Consider the following 22,806-nt stretch of genomic DNA (forward strand, 5'->3'; position numbering starts at 1 on the left):
TGTCCACTTTTTTGCTATTGCCTTTAGCATGGGGCCCAGGACTACGGCAGACCTCTGAACAGAAGCAAAGATCAGGGTGGAAAAGCCAGGAATGTTCTCTAAACAGAGCATACCTCTTATGTTTATCTGTGCCAAAGAAAAACAAAACAAAACAGAAAAAAACAATGTCGTTTTAAGTGGCCTCAGTCAAATAAAATCACTAAGCACATTTATAGTATTTAATAGAAGTTCTAAAATTAAGTGCCGACATCCATCTTCCTGATTGCAAAACTTTTTGTGACAGAGCATACTACTTGCTTTCTGCCAGGAAAAAAACAGCCCAGCGGCCGGACACTGTCGTGGAGATGAGGGCCTCCCTTCTTCAGAGGCAAGGAAAACAAAGGCAGATGAGAAAATGGACAAAATTAGCCCTGAGGGACTGAGGGGGCTAGTGGAGTTTAAACTCTTAAAGGCTGCTTTAAATAGGCTACCAACGTGACCTTGAGCGAGCATTTCCTCTGTGCCTTCGTGGGTAAGGCTCACCATCATGGTAGCACCCAGGGGCTCTCCATGGGGACTGGACAGTGGCTCCCAAATGGTGGCTTACAGATGGGAAGTTTCCACTCATCAAGAGCAAAGCAGAGAACAAGGACACAGCACCATTTGGGAGCGTGCCCGAGGGTGGGTCCCGTCTGTTAACCAGCCCTTCTTGGGAAGGACTGCCTCATAAGCTCTTCCTTTTTTTTGCTTTTTGTTGTAAAAATGCCATTTCTTTTATGAAATGATGGAGACAAGAGGGTTGTTCTTCTGTTTCGTATTCTCCCACCCGCTTTTAATTTGTTAGCTCATGAAACCCCTACTCTAGAACGTAACACATAACTGCTTCCTACCTTCTGTTTCCATGCAGCTCAAGTGGTGGAGTGTTTTCCAAACAGCCATAACATTTCAATCGTAGCCTTCAAAAAGACAAGCTGTGTGACCCTAACGAAGTTCCTTTACCTCTCTGAACCTCAGTCTCCTCATCTGTAAAATGGGCATCAGTAAGCCTATTCCCTAGAGTGCTCTTATGAGAATTAAACAAAATAGGAGTATCAAATGCCCCAGTGCCTGGTATAGAGAAGGTATCCAACAGGACAGTTTCCTCCGGCCTTACCCACGCCTCCACGTATAAATACCCACACCACATAAGCCATCCCTAATAAGGAATGAGTACAATAACTGGGTTCACAGTTTTACCTTAACATTTGGTGTAGGACTGGGTTCATACCTTGGAATTAGAATTTCACAAATTTATTAACACCCACAGAAGGTAATGGATATAGCAAAGGAAGAAGAAATTGCCCTCGATTCAGTTTCTGACCTAAAATGCTTTCCCCTGTTACATAGCTGGCTTCTTCCAGTCATGAGATCTCCCCTCACTACTGAATAAATCAGATACCCCTCGACTGCTGCTTACCAGACCATTCTGTTCCTCTTCTTCCAACTTTGAGTGGTTTATCATCTGTTCCTCATTTGGATGAGACAGTAAGTTCTAGGAGGACTATCTCTCTTGTGTTCACTGGTGTATCTCCAGCGTCTGGCATACGCCCTGAAACTTAGGTCAGTAATTTTCTGCCAAAAGATGACAGAATGGCGAATATAGTTGACCATGTATCATGAAATTCCTGCTATAATATACTCCCCTGTTTGCAAGGTGACTTGGCCACTTTTTCTCCTCAAAGGTGGAGTCTATTTCTCTGCCCATCAGACTGGGGTTTAGCCACATACCTTGTTTGACCAATAGGATGTTAGCAAATGTGACGCAACCAGGGGTTTGCTCACTGGTGCCTGTCCTCTCGTGATGGGAATCCCTCCACCACCACGTGAACGAGTCCAGTCTAGGCTAATGGACAAGGAGTGGGAACCCCGGAAGAGGGCCAGTCATTCTGCCAAGGACTCTGTCATGTGCGGCCACCTAAACCGCCTGACCCGAGACAAGAAAACCTGCACAGAATTGTGACAAATTAATACATGTCTACTGTTGTAAGCCAACAAGCATTTGGGTTATAAGCAAGAAAAGCTTACTAGTACAGCAGCTCATAAAATATATCACAGCAACGTCTCCACAGTAGGATGCTAGGTGTTTCTGGAAGCAGCTCACTTATAAGGACTCTGGATGACAAAGGAGTGGGAGCGGAGTGGGAATGAGGGGTTAGAGTAAAATTAGAGAGAGAGAGAGAGAGAGAGAGAGAGAGAGAGAGAGAGAGAAGTCTTGAAGCTCCCATCACGGAGCCCTGGGCAATGGACATCAACTTTCGTTAAACAATATTTCTGAAGCAAGTGGGAAGGAAGCACCACATTCCCTGGCCTACAGTCCACCAGAAACAACAGGCCTGGCATCTCTGGCATGAGTCCTTTGGACCACCAGCCTTTGAGCTTTCTGAATTGTAAGAAAGAACATACCACCATGTACCTGAGCATAGGTCCAAAAACCGGGTCCAAGGGCCAAATGTGTGCTTACTTTTACAAATAAAGTTTTATTGAAACATATCAATGACCATTCCTGGACATACTGCCTATAGCTCCTTTCCTACTACCATGACAGAGTTGAGTAGCTGTAAGAGAGACCAGATGGCCTTCAAAACCTAAAATATTTACTACCTGACTCTTTACAGAAACAATTTGCCAACCCCTGTACTGGAATGATCAGTGTGGGTTCCAAGGAGTGGTTGGGTCTTAACCTGAGTCTTGAAAGAAAGGCAGTGTTCATTGCTGGTATAAGGGAATGAAGAATTGCTGAAAAAACATTACAAGAAAGAATACCAAGAGTACACACCTGATGTTACACCACTGTGCAAAAGTTATTAAGTTAATGATAACACAAACCATAACTGAGTGTAAATACCACTTATCGTGTGCCAGGGACTGTCTGTTTGCTTTATAGTCACTCATTTTATACTCCCAACAATACCATGAAGTAGAGACTATTATCATCTCCATTTTTCCAGATGAGAAGAGAGAGACACAAAGATGCTTGCCCAAAGTCACAAAGCTGTCAACTAGACTGACTAGGATTCAAATACCCAGTTAGTCTTTACATGTATAGTATTTATACCAGCCTAACTGGTGTTCTCACTCTAAACTCCATAATCAATATAAAACATGAGGAAGGCCAAAATTATGCATAAATTCTAACTATGAGCAATCAGATGATTTCTGGAAGACACATGAAAATCACCCTTATCACTTTATGTTGTTCAACCTTCTTGGCTAACCACACTACACGTTCACTTTATGTCCTCTTTGTCCCTTGCAAAAAACTGTCATCCCTCAGCCAGAAATCCCCTCAACGGGACCTCCCTACGGTGCATCTAGTGGTGATGTTGCCATAGTGATGCTGTGTCAACACAGTAGCCACTGGCCATCCCCAAGGGAGACTATGACCCATTCATTAAATTCTGAGTCTGAGATGGCCACCTATTCCCTAAGATGAAGGTTCTCTTCCCTAGATAAGAGTCAGTAATGCCATCCTGGTCATGACAGGCGGAAGCCACCTTGGGCATTACTTCTTACACACATAAACTGGGTTCTGTTTGGGAGTCCTATTTTAGAGCAGAGGCTCCCAACCCGAAACAGTGATCTTTGTTCTCTAGCCAAAAAATGGGCCAGCCCTTATAGGTTGATCAGGGTCCTGTGGTGCACCAGTTGGTAGCCCCAAAAGATAACATGCATGGGGCCCACTATAAACAACCAAATTCAACACAGGCAGAATTCCAGGAGAAAAGTTGTCTCTTGATTCATTACCTTATTAGCACATGGGAGAGATTCCTACTAGATAGTCTCTAATACGACTAACTTTTAACAGACTAACAGACACTAAATTGATATGCCTCTTTTAGGGGGCATTTTGGCAATCTGTATCAAAAGCCTTAAAAATGTACAAAGCCAATGACCTAGAAATTCCGATTCGACTAATTTATCCTAAAAAAAATGATCATAGATATACCTCAAGGCCATACGTTATTATTTGTAATAGAGAAAAAACTGCAAACCCCTTAATTGAACACGTATCATTAAATAAGTTACGATATAGCCATAAATTACTACATGAATGTTATAACCATAAACGCTATGCACTTGTTTCAATTTTGGTCACGAAAGACTATTTAATTTAAAAAGCAGATTAAAACCAGCATACATTTTTTTTGTACAAAAAGCAAAAATAAAACCACATCCATGTACATGCATGTACTCATAGAAAAATAGATTTAACATAGGTTTTTCTCCCGGGGTAAAACTATGGAGGTTTCGTCTTTTTTTTTTAATACAATATACTCTGCACCGTATTAGTAACTTTTAAAAATGACGAGAGTTACTGTTAATTTTTCTTTGTTATTTCTTCTCCTTTGGCCGTTATACTATATTTCCATCTTGGGCTTTTCAGTTCCGTGAATTTTATCACGACCTTTTCCCAGCAAACCACTACGCAGGCCAGGCTTTCTCACCAACCTAGGGAAAGGCAGCCCACGTTTTCAGAGCTCGCCCCACCAGACAAAACCCTCAAATTCAACAATTGGCCGGCCAGCCTTCCTGGGCTTTCACTCCGTTCAAAAAGTGACGGCATCACAACACTCTGAACAGCTGAACCAAGTTTATCAAAGTCGCCTGGGCTGGGCTGGGTTTTTGCTTTCCTTGGGGTTTTTCCTAAAAAGAGTCTGAAACCCAAGTTACAACAGGAGGTCGGGGAATGAGCTGACTAAGAGCTGATGAAAATGGCGTGTACTGTACAGACCGTGAAAGGGGTTAATGTGTAGGGCCTGGAATCTGGGCAGGGAGAGAGGTGCTGCACCACTTCTTTTCCCAGGACATAATGGGAGCAGGTAGGCTGAGTCACAACACGCCACATTTGGGTTTCTGGACAGGACGTGACTGAACTTTTTTTCAATGTTTTTTTGTTTTTTTGGTTTTTTTTCTAGGAGAGAGAGAGAGACAGTGTGAGCAGGGGAGGGTCAGAGAGAGAGGGATCACAGACTGAAACAGGCTCCAGGCTCTGAGCTGGCTGTCAGCACAGAGCCGGACACGGGGCTCGAACCCACGAACCGCGAGATCATGACCTAAGCGAAAGTCAGATGCTTAACCGACTAAGCCACCCAGGCGCCCCTGAACATTTTTTTAAATAAAGGAGTGCTGGGGCTCCTGGGTGGCTCAGTTGGTTGGGCGTCCGACTGTGGCTCAGGTCATGATCTCGCGGTTCGTGGGTTCGAGCCCCGTGTCGGGCTCTGTGCTGACAGCCAGCTCAGAGCCTGGAGCCTGTTTCGGATTCTGTGTCTCCCTCTCTCTCCGACCCTCCTCTGCTCACGCTCTCTCTCTCTCTCTCTCTCTCTCAGAAATAAATAAAACATTAAAAAAAATTTAAACAAAGGAGTGCCTTCTAAATTCCCACCCATCATTAGGAAAGGATTTATTTGTGTATTGCCCAACAGGTGCACAGAGTGAACTGGTGTTCGGCCACGGATGTCCCAAATCTCAGGATAAAACCAGGCAGGGTCTGCTAGCAACCAGTACTAACAGTGACCACTGGACACACAGATGCTTCCCATTTCATCCAGCTGCCGACTGGCTGCTGTGTGAACTTCCCTGACCACCTTATCTGAAGCTACTGGAGGCAAGGACGCTCCTTGAAAACAACCACCACAATCCCAGAGGGAGAGAGCTGTTCCTAAGCCGTCAGTGGATTTCACTCTGTAAAATGATGCATGTTTACTGAAAGGACTTGAAAAGAAGGGAAACCTCACATTTCTTCTTCAAGGGCTGAGTGACATTTATGTGTTTGTGCAGCCTCGATCTTTAAGCACCCACTATATGCCAGACTGTGTGCGCTGCTGCGCTGTCATGCTGGGGCCCCTGTCCACTTTGGGTCACAGATAAGAAGGCATTCAGTGCACTAGACTGGATGCAAACATGCCTCTGCTTTTCCTTACCCTGTATTCCTGCCTCTAATAATGTGACTTTCCAGCTCCTTGCCTTAGGAAGTTGAGTTTACATTGGACGCCTGGGGGTTCAGTTGGTAAATCGTCCGAGTTCGGCTCAGGTCATGATCTCACGGATCGTGAGTTCGAGCCTCGCGTCGGGCTCTGTTCTGGCAGCTCAGAGCCTGGAGCCTGCTTTCGATTCTGTCTGTCTCTTTCTGCCCCTCCTCCGTTCACACTCTGTCTTTGTCTCTAAAAAATGAATAAATGTTAAGAAAGAAAGGAAAGAAAGGAAAGAGAAGGGAAGGAAAGGAAAGGGAAGGAAAGGAAAAAGAAAAGAACAGAAAAGAAAGAAGGAAAGAAGAAGGTTGAGTTTATGTTCCTACCTCCTGACCATCACTGACTGGTCTTATGACTTATTTTGGTCAACAGAATGTGTCAGAAGTGACAGTGTACCACATGTGAGCCCAGGCCTCTGGAGACCTGTGTGTGTCTGTTCTTTCTTCCAGAATCCTGCCTGTGCAAATAAGCCAGTACCTGCCCAATGGGCATGAGAGATCACATGAGGCAAAGACCAAAGTACCCAGCCAACAGGAGCCTTCGGCAACCCCCCAGAAGCACGGGCCACAAGCGAACCTACAGCTGACCAGGAGCACATAGGGGAGCGTGGCTGGGAGCGGATGAGCCACACGGGGCACCCGGCCTGAAGTGCTGACCCACAGAACCGTAAGCTACATAAAACCTTGTTGTTTCAAGCCACTTGGCTTTCAGATGGTCTGTTACATGATGGTGCCTAACCAGTACATACAGAAATAATAAATAACTCCAACAAGCCAAATACAGAATGTCTCTGAGCACCTGATGGGAGCACCTGTAACACTATTCCAACATGTGTATAATTACAATGTGCCATCCAGTGTAGACATAAAAAGAACAGATCTGACCAACCATCGGAGAGAACATAAAGAAGCTGTGTATCTGGGGAAGGGCCAGCTCAAGACGGCCATAGTGCCTTTGAAAAATGGCCTCTGGATGAGTTGGATTTGCCTATGAAGTCATTCTTTGTTTCTTTTTTTTTCTCTCTCTCTCGAAAAAAAATAAGAAGCTCATTCATTCAATTAAGACTGTTGGACTCGATAGCAATTGTCTAACTTGATTCAAAGCAGCCATACCCTCTGTGACACATGTTCAGCCTCCCCTACTCTGTAGGCTGGAATTTTAAATCCAGCGCTACAGAATTTACGACATACACACAGTAGCAAGTCCCTACAGGCTAAAAATCAAACTGTAATTCAAAGGCCACAGGGCTGAAGAAATAGCCAGAAGATAAATCCCAATTTCTAACCTTGGATTCTCAGCAAGTTGATTTAGTGGACTGTCAGTCATATTTAAAAATAAAATAAAACCACAAAGACAGCAGACGGCATGTTCCAAAGAGAAACAGGGTGAAGCTTTTCAGGACTCCTTCAAAAAGCTCTGGTTACCTGAAAAGAACTGTTATGTTATTTTAAGGGCCCTAGAGCGTTTGGCCCCAATCAGTCACTGGCAGAAGTTTCTCAATGTTCAACTCATGAGACAGAAGGAAGAAATGAAACCATCCAACATGGCGCACCACACTGGAGGTGGCACTGCCCAGGGCAAAGCTGGCTGTTTCTGGAACTGAGCGGGTCACGCCCCGCACCCCACGGCCCCACCCCGAGGAGCGCACGCTGGGCGCAGAGGCCTCTGGGTACTCACCTTGCAGCCCTCGCAGGCGCTGACCCCATAGTGGTACCCGGATGATTTGTCCTGGCAGACGAAGCAGGGTTTGTACACACGCGGGGGAGGAAGCGGAGACGGAGGGCTCGGGACCAGTTCCTCAGAGCTCGTGCTTTGTGTTTCAATCGCTAAGGTGGAGGCGGGGTCGGGGGTGGGGGCAGAAAAAAGAGAGAGACTATCAGTTCACTTCTTTTTCACCAGTGACATCCCCGGCCTCTGCCCCAAGTTGAGCAGTAACCCGAGCAAGAACGCCTGTCCCGTTGGGCACAGCGCCGGGGACGAGGCAGGGATGCGGGCGCTCCAGGCCACAGGGGAAGCCCGAACGCCGCCCACTTGCAGCGCGGCGCCGCGAGGGCCAGGGTTTCATCGCCAGGCTCCCCTCGCGACGAGCAGACGCTCGGGAGCGCAGGGGCTCGTCCCAGACCCACAGCGTGGCGCCAGGGCCAAGACGCACAGTCCGATCTTCTCGCTGCAGACCCCGAGTTCTTTTCGCTCTTCTGTTGCCCCTCGCGTCTGATTCACGGGGAGTCTCTGAAATGCCTTGTTTGACCCCGTTGCTTATTTAATTAATCGAAAGTAAATTTCCTGCGACAAATGAAGAAGATGCCCAAAGCAGCCACTGGAGAAGCACAGGGGGAGGGCCTGTTGCACGCGGCAGTATAAGGGACATTCATCAATAACTCGGTAAGGCCTTTGCTACTCCGGGACGAGTCCTTGGACCAGCAGCATCAGCATCACCTTCTAATCAGCATCAGCATCACCATCCACTAAGATCTTACTGAAAAACATACCATCAGGTCCCAGCTCGAGTCTATGGAATTTTAACAAAACTGCATTTTAACAAAACCCTCAGATTGCCGAATATGCAACTTATGTTTGAGAAGCAGTGGGCTATCCTGATAAGGAGAGTCATACCGCTCTTTATTCTAAATTCGAAAATACACGGGGCCGCTTGGGTGGCTCAGTCGTTAAGCATCCGACTTTGGCTCAGGTCATGATCTCACGGTTCACGATTTCGAGTCCCATATCCGGTGAGCGCAAGACTCGCTTCGGGTGAGGATGAGCCCTCCTCTGGGTAAAAACACGAGCCCCGTGTAAACCTCTCTTCTCTCTCTCTGCCCATCGTTCACTTGTGTCCTGTCTCTCTCTCTTTCAAAAAAAACAAACAAACAAAAAAGCCCAAAAAACCCCATGATTCCCCATCTCATTTTCTAACCACCCAATTCCATGGTTAATTCCATGGTTAATAGGAATTCATAGAATTTAAGACCCAAAGGTTTTCCCATCTCTTCTCTCCAGATACATGCTCAAAGTCAAAGCAAGTCCTGGCCCATTTCCCATCACAGGCAAAAGAGCTCATGAAGTATGATGGAAATGAGGAAGGGAGTGACTTACTCAAAGTTGTCGAATAATGTTCCAGAATCTTCCAATCCCCAAATTACTTTACAGTACACAGCATATTCCCCAGAGAGTAAGATTTCTAGTTGTTCCACTATGTACAATCTTCCAGACGAGATATTCTACCGACGTTACCGTCTTACAGCTAAACCTTGAGGAAGCCCAGGGCAACTCTACCCCTTCACACACTATGAATAGACCCTCATTTTATAATCTTGCTACCGTGCCACCGTCATCTCCCACCTTAGCTACTCAAGGGTCTCGCTGCGCCAACGCTTCTACCCTAGGGTCCCTTCCCCAAATGTGCAGTCAGGTAAATGTTCAAAAAGTTAAAGTCAATCCCTCTCCCTTACTTGTCAAAACCCCTCCACTAGTCACCAGTTAGATGAAAGTCAATCTCATTACTGTGTTCAACCAGGCTCTTCATGATACAGCCCCTTAGCAACATCAATGCCACCGAATTCCATCATTTTCATTTATCGGCCTCTAAACACCTGCCTTCTATTCCATCTCTTAGGTAGGCCGAGCTCTCCGACCAACTTACGCCCATTGCACATAAACCGTTCCCCCTACCTGGAGCTCTCTTAGAGCAAATATCACCTCCTCAGAGATGGCTTTTCCACAGAAGAGGCCCCTTCCCACCTCTGATCACTACATCCCATTCTTTTCTTTTCTTTTCTTTTCTTTTTTTTTCTTTTCTTTTCTGCAAAGCCCTAACTAGTATTCAAATTTAGAAAGTTTGTATACAACTGATATTCCATCTCTGCCACCTTCCACGTATGGGTTTTGTGAGGCCAAGGAACCTACCTGCAGCATTTACAGCTATGTTCCAGGCCTGGTGGTGCTGACACACAGTAGGTAGGCAATCGATAAATACTTGTTGAATTAATACATGAACCTTCCCCTGTTTCTTTTTCTTCTTTATTCTAAGCACTAAGGGCCCCTCTAAGTCGTTAGGTAACACGATTACAAACCAAAGAGATTTATATACTCATTTGCTTCCTCAAAAAAAAATTACCCTTTTGGAGTACAATCAACTATAATTATAGTATTTTCATAATTCAGAAGTTTCTTGGAATGGATTCCTTAGAGTAACACAGGTCTAGTAGATAAATCGATTGCAGTCCCTATCGGTTAGAAGCAAGGTATCTGGGGCAAAGACAGCTCTTACTCCGGACAGCTTGGCATTATTGTGACAAGTGTTCTGCAGAAAGCCTGGCATCCGACATGTCACAAAAGCTTATCAGATCAGCTCTCAAGCTGTAAACGCAAAGGCAGTGCCAACACTAAGCTAATCAGCTTCACTGAAAGCAAATGAGAAATAATGACGTCAACAAGAAAACAGAACTGGTTAAAAGTACACAGTGATATATTGCCCGTTGTTAAAATCTAAGAAAGCAAACACACAGAGCATTCCCCCCAACCCTTCTACTTAGAGAAAGGTGCAGTCATCATCCTAGCAATATACTTCCAGGCCCCTTTTCTATGCATAGAAATGATTTTGTTTGGCTTGCTTGTTTAACCAAAGTGGACTTAAACTGTAGATTCTGTTTGGGACTCTGACTTACTATGTCATGAGTTTATTTCCTTGTCCATAAATATTTTTCTTGCACAACATTCCATTATGATGAACCTCTTTGTAGCTAATCTCAGCACATGCCTGTTGAAGATCAATTCTCAGACGTGGAATTGCTAGCTCCAAAGGTAGGGTTATTTAAAAATATTTTGTTAGTTTTGAATTCATGTTGATACAGACTTCTAGAAAGGCCATGTCACTCTTAATACATTAACATAAGTGAGTCCTTCCCCAAATGCCTCCCCAAACTCTCAGATTTTATTTGTAGGACTCCACTTCCACCCAATCGTTTCAACAACTCTTGACAGACCTGTGTCGTCACTGCCATGATCAAGACTGCACTGTGTTCTCCACAGAAGCAACGGGTGGTGTGTGTGTGTGTGTGTGTGTGTGTGGGTGTTTTAATGTTCTACTCGCTTGTGTAGAACAGCTAATCTGGCCTGTCTAGGAAAGTTGTAAATAGAATTCTGTTAGGGCTGGATTCAGCTGTCAGAGTTATGTCCTGAATTTCAAAAGTGGGTGGTAATTTCCATAAATATGTCACTTTAAATACATGTCCTAAAGGGAATCCGGCATTTCACTCTCCCAAAGAGAGGAAACAGAGCTTGGGCAATTTAATACCCAAGAAATTCAGGGCAAAGCACGCTTCTGAAAAGGGCAGCAGCCTCACAGACCCCAGAACCTTTTACAAAGTTTGGTAAAAGTCTTTTCCCATGGGTGAGAACCACTTATCACGACTGAATGAATTCAGAACGTTTTTCCTGAACATTAAAGGAAAGGTTCTATTGTAAGCAATCAATAGTGACGGCTCTACACTTTTATTGAGGTGGTGGTGGTTTCACCAGCAAATGCTACAAACCTTCCCATATTTGTACAGTGGCTGTTCATGTGTCCAATCTTTTTATTTTGCTGACTGGAACATGTCAGGCATTGCGTTATAGGCTATGGACGATTCATGGAAGAATCCCTTAGCCTTGACGGTTTCGCCTCATGGAAGGTAAACCAGCGATGAGAATGGGATACGGTGGTTCTCAAACTACTTGTACATCAGAACTACCGAGGGTGCTTTTAAACATTCTAATGCTCCAGTTGTATCCCGGAACCATTATGCCAGGACGTCTGGGAATGGGGGCCGGTGTCAGTGTTTAAAAAAAAAAATCCTGGGGGGCTCTGACTGCTGCTCAGGGCATGATCTCACGGTTTGCGAGTTCGAGTGTTCATCTGGCTCTGTTTTAAGCATGGAGCCCACTATGGGTCTTCTGTCCCCCTCTTTCCCTGCCCCTCCTCCACTTGTTTCCTCTCTCCCCCCCCAAAATAAATAAACTTAAAAAAAAAAATCCCAGGTGAGTCCAAATTGCAGCCATTTGGGGAACCACTGATACAGTACAATGACAAAGAGAGCAAACAGCCCCATTGAGCTCAGTGAAATCCAAGGAGACTTCCCAGAGGAGGTGACCAGACTGTGTTTTGAAGCATGGTTCTTTCTGTTGTGGGGTGTAATTTGAATCCTACAAATGCCATAAATGAATCCCACACCAACATAAATTGAAGACTTATATGTGACCGGAAAGAGTCCTCTTCAGAGAAACCATCCCACTGGTGGTAAAGAATTCAACATCGGTGCTATAGATATCAAATACCCCCTCCAAACTGATAAGCTGTGGTCCTGTATTTCCTTTGTGTGGCCTATACCGCAGAGAACAATGCAAAGCAAAACAGAAAAAGCAAATCTCGGTGGTATGGTTGAACGCCAAAGCTAGCCTTAAGCAAACAGGTGAAGACAAGTTCTAGAATTACAACCAGGATATGGCATCAATATAAAAGCAGGTTTGTGCTTTAAAAAGGCCACCTCTAGACTTCTCAGCAAAAATATACTTTGGCAAAGTTCATTAGTGCGCCCTCCTCCCCTTCTGTCCTCCCCTCCGACCACCACCAGTAATGACAGCGGGAAACAAGGGAGGGGGACAGCCTCGGGGTCCCCTCTCACTAGCCATTGTTGGTATTTAAGAGAGCTACACGGTGCTTGGCCATTGATCTGTTCACTGTCATCCTGCTTAAATCAATAATCTATTAGTCCCTTTAAATTAGAGTCAGATTCATCAAATGCCCTTGAGAGGTCTCAAACATTTTGTTCCTCATTCCAGGCAAGCACAATCAGTCTATGGAATGATAAAATTTTTGCTCGAAAACTCTGCAGGCTCAGCAGACAATGCGTCCTGTATTAGCTCATTCAGCGATCTCGGGCAGGCCAAAAAAGCAGTTTTTAGACTTCCCAGGGGGAAAAGAGGCCTTGTGTCATTCAATAAAGCAACTGCACTCCAGCCATCCTGATGTGATTTCAGTTTGAGGAAGCAGTCTTTGAGGAATAATTTGGAGCTGCTTTTTGCCTCCTGCTTTTATTTATTTCCTTGCTTACTTATGGACTCATTCCGTTCTGTCTGGTGACAGCAGCAGCCTCCGATGTGGCGTCCGAGCTGCTGAGCAGATGGGCTGCCTTGCTTCATCAGGGAAGGGCCAAGACAGAGGAACTTCTGCTGCCCGGGCGAGATGGATGCTGGGCTCCATGGGTCCCTGCCCAGAGCAGAGTCAGCACCAGAGGTGCTGAGAGGGCTTCCCCGGGCTGCGCACATGCGCAAGGAGACAGTGAGCTGAACCAAACCTGCAGAGACAGAAGCTTCTAGCCCGTATTTGAAACCTTTCCATCCTTGCAACACAGAGATAGCTGTCACTGGGGAAACAAAGCCAGAATCACCTTCCCTCTAGAAAAAATTCATTACGGGCCTTGTTTGCCTTTAAATGAATGCTCCTCAAAGTGTGGTCCAGACCAGCAACCAGCAACAGAATTCCTGAGGGTAAGGGGGGAGGTGAGGAGGAGAGCCTGGGCTTGAAACCCGTGATTTTCAGACTGAGGATAAGGACCCATTCTAACTCCCCCAGCCCAGTTCCTCACGGAGTGGTACAATTCAACGACAAATCCCTAGGAAAAGAACGCAGAAACAAAACATTCATTTTCAGAAAAAAAGGAATTAGAAAGAAGATGTCTAAAACACAAGCTACGACTCAAAGGAAAAAGAAAGGTGTAGTAGACATAAAATTACTCTGTCAAATTGCCACGAGAGTTTCTAAGCGCTTGCTCTCAGTTTCTGCCTTTATCTCACCGACAGACCGGAAGTGGGCAGTTTGGGAACTGGCCCGCGGTCCGCAGACAGCACTTTGAGAAGCGCTACTCTGTGAAGGGCTTCAAACTCAGAGGTCTGCAGACAAAACAAAAACAAACTAAAGGGAATCTCTACAGACTGAGATGGTGTGAAAGCAGAATACCAGTGCTCCCGAGTGACACAGCTTTCTTAAACGCTGCGCAGCTCCGGGGCTCAATTCATTCCCCAAATAAAAGAAAACCAAAGAGAATTAACGCTGTTGCCTGTTTAAGAGGCCTTGGCACTTGCGAACTTAACTCACCTGAGAAAACACAGTATAAATGTCCTTGTTGTTACAACACACCTGAGTGTCATTTAAACACACAGAAAGTCTCCAACAATAGCTCCCTTCACGATTCCTAACATGCTTGGCATTTTTCTAAAGGTTAGATTAAGTAGCAGATAACATTTTTAAGAGAGAGCACTGTATACTATTTTTTTTTTCTTTGTAAGAACTAATTGAGTGCTGCCTAAACCATGTTGACAGATTTCAGGGTTTTATGTTGGGGCTGATGAGCGGGGGCAGGCATCAAACATTATGAAAGCCCTGCCTTTTTACTAGAACCTTCTATGATTAAGACAGTACTTTAATGCACTCTCTGGGCAGCTGAGCCTTAAAAGAAAAAAAAGGAGTTGTAAAGCAAAAGGCATTTCCTGCATGGCCCCAGGGGAATTTTGAGCCCAGAGACCCGGGACCGGTGGGAGGGAGTAATTTCAGCTAATTAAGGGAGAATAGCGAAGTGTTGCATTTGGTCAAAACATTCAGTGGGGCTTCATTTTTGTTGGCACCAGAGACCTGGTCTGGATTTTCCCCCCCTTTTTCTGTGGACTCACTGCAGGACTGCAAGGCCCACAGCTCACATACATTAGGGAGAAAGTCAAAGGAAACGCCAAAGTTCAACTAAAGTACAAGTAATTAGAACCAGATTCTCCTTTGCCTGCGTGTGCGCATGCGCGTGCCAGCGCGGGTGTAGACATTTTATTAAAATGTAATTTACATGGCTATGTTAGGAAATGTTAGCGTGGGGGAGGGAAAAAAAACACACCGTACAAACCGTCGCTCATTTAATTTTCCTGTCTCCTCTTCGTTGGGGCGGGAGGTGGGGGAGGAATTGGGAGGATCAGCTCTTTTAATCACCTTTCAGGAGAAGCGGTTTGTTTCCACACACATGGGATTTGCAAATCTGTGAATCGCATTGTGAAATTAGGTAATAGCCGAACAAGAAAAACTTTGCTTTGAAACTGCCTCGCCTCACTCTGCTGCTGGCTTTGTTGTTATTAAGCAGCTCCAAGACTCGTCCCGGGTTCGGGGCAGGCAAAGGAGGGAGGGGGGTGGGGAGAGAAGGAAAACATCAACGCGGGGCTTTGGCAGTCTTGACTCAGTAACCTGCCCGTGACCTTGAAGGAGTGTGTGTTTGCCCGGGTCACCCGGGATCCTGGCCGAGGGCTGGGGCTGCGTTATGAGAATCCCTGATATTCCAACCACACATGCAACAGGTGCCGAACACAGGCAGGGGACAAAAACCGGGGCTGCGGCCGGCAGGCCAGGCTTTGATTTCGGAGTCCTTAAAGAAAACCTTGCTTTTCCAAGTTCGGTCCCCAGACCAGCAGGATCAGCATCACCTGGGAATTCGTTAAAATGCAGACTGTCAGCACCACCCCGAATATGCCTGCTGCATGGAAATAGGCATCTTAAAATCTCCCAGATAATTCCTAACCTAAGCACGTTAGCAACAATCGAGACACCATGACATAAAAATGTCTTGTTACCGTCCTAGCCTCACAAGAACCCAAACATTTTGCTGAGTCAATTTGGCATGGGAACGCTGTCAGCTTCCCCTTTGCCCAGGTCCTTAGTAAATACTCCACCTTGCGAAGTACTTAGTACACTGAGAACTTCAGCTGTGTGTGTGTGTGTGTTAATGCTCACCAGAAGCCCTCCTTCTCTCCCACGGAATTCTGGCAGTGGCTTTTAGTTGGCAGTGGGTTCAAAGTTGCACAGGAAAAGCCTGAACTAATAGTAATTGCTATTTACTGAGCACTTACTAGGAGCCAGGGGCTGTGCTAGTTGCTTAGCAAGTATTAACTCATTTAACTCCTCCCCAAAAGCAAGGGGAGGGGAGGGGCCAGGAACTCGGCACTTTAGAATTAGGAATTTAAAGACACAACACTGCTCTCAGCCTTTGCGAAAGAGACTGAAATGGCTTAATACATCACTATTACATTTTCCATCTCCCTCATTTATTTTCTTTGCTAGAAACATCACTGGGTATGGTCTGCTCAGGGTTATTTACTCAAATTTGAGAACTGCAGGATTATGTACCTCGCTTCCTTTTAATTCGTGGTTATAATTTTCTAAACACTGATTTGATTCCAGACATGGTTAAATGTGACAAGATAGTTCGGGCTTTAAAAAGAGAGAGAGTGGCTTAGCATCTACTAATCACTCTGTATTACAGCTGCACCTGCCTGGGCTCACGGCCAGCAGGAGAAATTATTCCTGGGACTGACTTTTACCATGGGAAGTGCTGTCATATTTTCATAAGGGACCATGACACGCTTAACACCTACATTTCATTTTTATAATACGCCTTCTTGCTTCAAGGAACATAGTTGAAAATTATCTCATAGGTTGTTTTGGGTGACGTTTTTAACAGACGATGCTTTCTATCACTATTTTCCAGGATGTACTAAGATAGCTTATGACAGGGTTCAAATAAATTCTCCCTTAAAACCACTTAACAGGCCGCCACATCTAACTACTTATTAATGATCTGAACTGTGAGGCATCAGAAATGGAGCTGCATTAGCTGAACAAATGCGGGGATGGCCTCAGGAGTCATGTACAGATGAGGCTAATTGCATCGCAATATTAAGGTCCCCCTGAAGAGTTTATCTGAACACCGAATGATTCAGTTCAATATCCCAGTCCTAATCAGGAGTCCCATAACTTCTAAAAAAGCAATTATTGCACTAATAAATGACATTCTATTATCTGTTCAAATTTCCTGCACATAAAGTTGATTAAAACTAGGGCATTAAAATATATATCATCTCAGATACAAAATTCTTTGCTTATGTACTGTTAATATATGTGAAAAACCACGGTGATACCAGCCTAACAGAAAAGTTATGAACAGATACTTTCTCAAATCCTGTATTTAAGGAAGAGGACGATGAAGAAATTAGGCTTCATCACGTGGGGAATCCTTGCTATCTTCTCAGGTCTGAGAAAAGTTCAATGTGATGACACCAAGATTTAGCCAAAGCCACCTTTCTCCACAAAATGATGCCCCACTTATGCTGCAAAGAAGGTTTGGGGCTTTGTTTTGTTTTTACAGGTATACACTCATTTGAGTGGCCTCAAAATAACTTCGAAACCAACGTGATTCTCACTGTGTGGGTTTTCTTGAAACCTAAAAAGAACTAAAACACCAGAAGCCTGCAAAAAAACTGTACGTAGGAAGCGTTGGGAAGAGTGTGGGCTTTGCTGCTGAATCCCTCTTGTGCCCTTAATGTAATGGCCATACAGTTTTCATTACTTCTCTGAGCCCTAGTATCTCTTTCATGAAAATGCAGACAATCCTAAAATTCCTGTTGGTGAAAGGGAGATAATACTTGCAACTTGCCCGGCACCCAGTAACGGCTTAGCAAGTGAGCGCCAACCCCTCCTCCACCACCCTCCCGGCCACCATTTCCTTCCATCTTCCTTAATCAAGGGCAGCGGTTTTGTTGTTGTTGTTGTTTTAACGTTTATTTATTTTTGAGAGAGACAGCATGCATGCGGGCAGAGAGAGGGGGAGACACAGAATCCAAACAGGCTCCAGGCTCTGAGCTTTCAGCACAGAGGCCGATGAGGGGCTCGAACTCACGAACCCTGAGATCATGACCCAAGCTGAAGGCAGATGCTTAACTGACTGAGCCACCCAGGCGCCCCAACAAGGGCAGCGGTTCTTAACCAGCATTGGTTTTGCCCCACAAGAGACATTTTGTCTCCAGACCGCGTGGCTGTCATAACTGGGGGCTGCTACTGGCATGTAGTGGGTAGAGGCGGGGGATGCTTCTAAAGAGGCGACAGTGCGCAAGCCTGGTCTGCTCCACGCCCTTCCCCAAATGACTTCTCAGGCCCAACTTATAAATAGTGCTGCGTTTGAAAAACCCAGATCTAGGGTGAGGATGTTACCCGTGGGGAGGCTTTAGGACAAAGCAGTGGGACAGCAAGTAAGAGGACTTCCTACAGTGCCAGAGAAGTGGGCCTGGCATCCCGGCTGACAGAAGGTATGACCTAAGTGCCTCGCCCTGCCGCGTACTAGCAGTTACTTTGGCTTCCGGAGCCTCAGCTTTACCGATCTGAAAAGTGGACACAGAAAGCATACTTACTACATACACAGCAGGATTCCCAATTGGTGAACTCCATACAAAATACAAACATAAAAAATAACAGCAAACACTTAATTATTGGAGTATTTGGGAAAAGATGGGTAAGTCTTATCTGAAGAATGTGACTAATAGATGCACCTGGGTGGCTCAGTCGGTTTAGTGTCTGGCTCTTGGTTGAGGCTCAGGTCATGATCTCCTGGTTCGTGAGATCAAGCCCCCGTTGGGCTCTGCACTGGCAACATGGAGCCTGGTTGCAATCTTCTCTTCCTCTCTCTCTGCCCCTCCCCCACTCTCACACACTCACTAGCTCTCTCAAAATAAATACTTAAAAAAAACAAGAAAAAAAAAGAATGTGACTAATATTGTTACCTAAGAAGATGACAGAAATATCTCTGGAGTCTAGTCAAATATTGACATTACGACAATATTAACAGCTAACCTTTGTGGAATATGACTTATAAGCCAGCCGCCGCCCCCCTCAGGCTCTAAGCATACTCCATATATTAACTCACTTGACCCTAGGAGATAGCTAGTCTTAGTATTTCATCGTCACAGGCAGGCAACCGGGCACAGTGATTCTGTAGCTGTTCAAGACCACACAGAGGAGAACCCAGGAGCAGAGATCAGAAGGCAAAGGGTCTGGGGTTCAGGACGCATGTCATCCAGGTGTCGGCGGAAGCCAGGGACATCCCTATGACCACACAGAACTCCTTCGGCAGGAGGCTGGCACATCCCTGTCAGCAAGTTTGAGAATAATATGTAGACTATGTCTAAGCCGGATGGACGCACACACTTGTCCCAGCGTGAGGACCCCAAATAAAACTGGGAAACGAAAAGAGAAAGAAGCTAAGGGTACAGAAATAAGGCTCGCTTTTCCTTCCAGTCAGAGCAATCAAGCAGGAAAGTCCCCCAGAAGCAAACACAGGAATTAGAAGGTGCACGCGCCTGCACACACACACACACACACACACACACACACCCCTCCCACATCTTCCCTGCCGAGAAACCATCCCCCAGCAGGCAGAATGGCAGCAGCTAAAACGAGGTTCCAGAGGCCTTTGGCGGTGCTCCAAGGGCGTGTTTCTACACAGTCGAGAGCGGGAACTCAGGCCAAATGTGGCCTTGCTCAACTGCCAGCTTTTGGGGCTGGAGGTGGGGGGACAGCTCTGGACACCCCACCCTGGAGCTGGTTTCCTCTCTCTTGCCAGCGGGCCATCTATACTCCTTCGACCAAAGCTTAGCTGGCACAAGAAAGAAACCAACAGCCAAAATTCTAAAGTTGGGCCTCAGCCCCCTCGGTCACTGTCTACTGGCGTCTCAAAGCAGGACAGGCCTGAACACCCTCTCCTCACCTTCTACTTGACTAACAGGAAGATTCTGTTAGTGCCAGGGTTGAGCATAACACATCAGGTCAAAAGGACGCACTTGGGTGGCATTCTGAAAGATTCTTAAGTTTCCATACGGAATTAAGTTGACGGACATGCTGTGACTGCGGTGTTTTCTCTTTCGTAAGCAACTTTTCAAAATTTCTTGACAAGAATGAGAGGTGCAAAGTGTTTTAGCTGTGGTTCTTAAAAAAGAAATTGCTACAGAAAACTTGAAAAAGCAATGAAATTTTCTCCAAGCTTCCCACTGTGAGCAGACCCCACGCTCAGGTCTTTTTTGGATATTCCTTCATTGAGGGAACTTCCCATCTCTACAGGTAAGTTGAGGCAGGCAATTGGAAGTGTGAATTCTGAAGCTAGCCTGTCTGGGTTCAGATCCTAAATTCTGCTACTTACTGTGTGACTGTGAGTGAGTTACTTAACGTCTCTGAGCTTCCATTTCTCCTTGTATAAAATGAGAGTGTACCCCTCACGGGATCATGGTGGGCATCGGATGATAAACCATTGTGAAGGGATGCAGTGACACACACAGGCACCACGCCTGTGACACAGCAGCGTTGCACAAGGAGAGGCACCATCATCAAGGCATCAACATACTTGCACTGGTGAATCTCAGTGTTATTCACCTACCCGTCGTTCTTGGGACACCAATCACATCTGGATTGGCTGACCCTCACTTCCATTTTCCTTTCCCCAAATGGTTGTCCCTCCTTACAAAAGAGATTCTCAAAAGCCAGTACAAGTAAAGCAGTGTGCATCAGCGTTGCCTCCCTATGCTCTCTCTGAACGGTCCCTTCCTTCCCAGCCTCTCGGGCATTAAGCCAAAGTGCCACTACAGTCCTCTCTTCATGGCTTTCCCTGGCCCATCCGCAGTCCCTGTACCCAGGACCCTTGGAAACAGCTTCTTCATACCCCCCCTTAGACACTTCTCAGTGCCCGGAAGGGTGCCTGGCACACAGGAAGGACTCAATGAACGTTAGTTGAAGAAACGAGTGAAAGGATAAAATCTGCACAGAAATTCTTACATGGGGCACCAAGATAATAAATGATGGGGTGTCTCGGTGGCTGAGTCGGTTAAGCATCTGACTTTGGCTCAGGTCATGATCTCATGGTCTGTGAGTTCGAGCCCCACATCGGGCTCTGTGCTGACAGCTCAGAGCCTGGCGCCTGCTTCAGATTCTGTGTCTCCCTCTCTCTCCTGCCCCTCCCTTGCTCATGCTCTATCTTTCTCTCTCTAAAAAATAAATAAACATTAAAAAAAATTTTTTTAAAAAGATAATAAACGATGATTGTTGTGGCCAGTCCAGCGGTATCTGCCAACAAGCGCATATTAGCCAGCGGCAGGACTTGACATGTGTTTGCACTCACATTACCCCGTTTGCTCGCCTATGACAAGAGTGTGAAGAAGAGCAGGAATTATACTCATTATCCGTTTTCTCATCTCCATTAGTCACAGGAGGAAACTGGAGCACAGAGATGTTAAATGACTTAGCCAAGGTCACCCGGTTGGGACGTGGCTTGATGTAGAATGGGCTTCCTGAATCCACATGGCGGGGTGATTAGAAACGAGAAACAAAGCTACTTATTTCTATTCTAGGCCGTTTTATTCATTTGTTACTGTTTTAGGACAAGGTCAGCAAGCTTTTTCTGCAAAGGGCCAGGTAGTAAATATTTTCGGTCTCGTGGGCCATATGGCCTCTGTCACAGGGATTCCGCGTGGCCACTGTAGGGAGAAGCACTAGACAAGACGTAAATGAACAGGCGTGGCGTGTTCCAATAAAATGTTATTTATAAAAGTATATTCTGAGCCAGATTTGGCTTCGTTTCCTGACCCTGCTTTAAGATAAAGGAAATTAAAACTATCCTTTCTTATAGCAACTGTACATGTTGCTATAAAATCCATGCTCTCCTTTGCTTCCAGGGTAAAGATAGAATGTGACAGCCATATGTCACAGGAAATATTTTAAGGATGCTAACACTATAGTGCACATAGTATTTATATGCACTATAAATGTGTAAGGTCTGCACATTTCCTTCAAAACTAACCTCGTGTACACATTTTTATTAGTTAGGGAGGTCAATATGTCTATCATAAATACATTTTAAAATTCCTTCCTACATAGTCTGTCTATTGGGATTATTTACTGTGGCTTGTTCCCTGGCCTGGAGCCAGGCAGAATATGGGAGTTTTAATACCTTTAATCCATTACATGGATTTTTTTTTTTTTTTTAGAGCGCCATAAGACAAAATAAAATGCACTCTCATGGTCATATATGCAATAAACCTAATATGCCACTTAATATTTCATGTCCCATTTTATATTTCAGTTGTGATGGTCCTCAGCTTTCTACATGCAAAATGACATCATGTCAGCCATCTTTTTGCTCTGATTTTGTTGTTGTTGTTGTTGTCTAGAGAATAGATAGATCATAAACAACAAATCTTAATGGACTCTGAGGGGTGATTATTACTGCTCCCTAGTATTCCAAAGAGGTACTGGAATGACTGTCCACTGATGTAGGCCACCCCGATCATTGCATCGTGAACCGGCCATGTTTACTTTCCTTAGGCCATGTTACACTGCACTGACAAGGAGGTATATGTGTATTTTTATGGCTCGTTGTATGGTAAGCGGCCTCCAAAGATGGCCTGGTCAGTGAACCGCACCTCCAGGAATCCACACCAATGTGTGAGGCCCTTCCTCTTGAATCTGAATCCAGGATTTCTGTCTGATCAAAGAATGCGGCAAGAGTGATGCTGTCTCACACTTGAGGCTAGATCCTAAGAAGCCTGGCAGCTTCCACAGGGGTTTCCTGGAATGCTTATTCTAGAGCAAACCACGTACAGAGCCCCGTGACCACCGTGCTGTAAGGAAGGCCGTATGGTAAGGGGAGGCCATGTGGAGACAAAGAGGTCATGGCATCCTCCAGCGGCTGTGACCATCTCAGCTGGGGAAGAGGACATGTGAATGGAAGAAGCTTCTGGAACATCCATGGGTCAAACCCATAGACGAGTCCAACCTCAGTCACTTTTTCATTTTTTTAAAAGTTTATTTATTTATTTTTGAGAGAGAGAGAGAGTGAGAGCGAGCGCACAAGTGGGAGATGGACGAGAGAGGGAGAGACAGAATCAACAAGCAGGCTCCGTGCCATCAGCGCAGAGCCCGAGGCGGGGCTCGAACTCA

The 22,806-nt window shown here is 45.5% G+C and overlaps 1 protein-coding gene across 2 annotated transcripts in view; it reads right to left on the reverse strand.

Annotated features, from left to right (window-relative positions):
• The window catches only part of RARB (retinoic acid receptor beta), a 168,600-nt gene that overhangs the window by 131,698 nt on the left and 14,096 nt on the right, over positions 1-22,806 (reverse strand). For both annotated transcript variants that reach the window (XM_039251936.1, XM_039251935.1), the window contains exon 2: positions 7,665-7,813. Coding sequence is in view for 1 of the 2 variants with exons in the window: in XM_039251935.1 (XP_039107866.1) it covers positions 7,665-7,813 (149 nt within the window). In the remaining variant the exon portion in view is untranslated. The remainder of the gene's footprint in view (positions 1-7,664; positions 7,814-22,806) is intronic.

Source organism: Hyaena hyaena, unplaced genomic scaffold (assembly GCF_003009895.1).
Source record: "Hyaena hyaena isolate Hyena2069 unplaced genomic scaffold, ASM300989v1 scaffold_403, whole genome shotgun sequence".
Taxonomy (NCBI): Eukaryota; Metazoa; Chordata; class Mammalia; order Carnivora; family Hyaenidae; genus Hyaena; species Hyaena hyaena.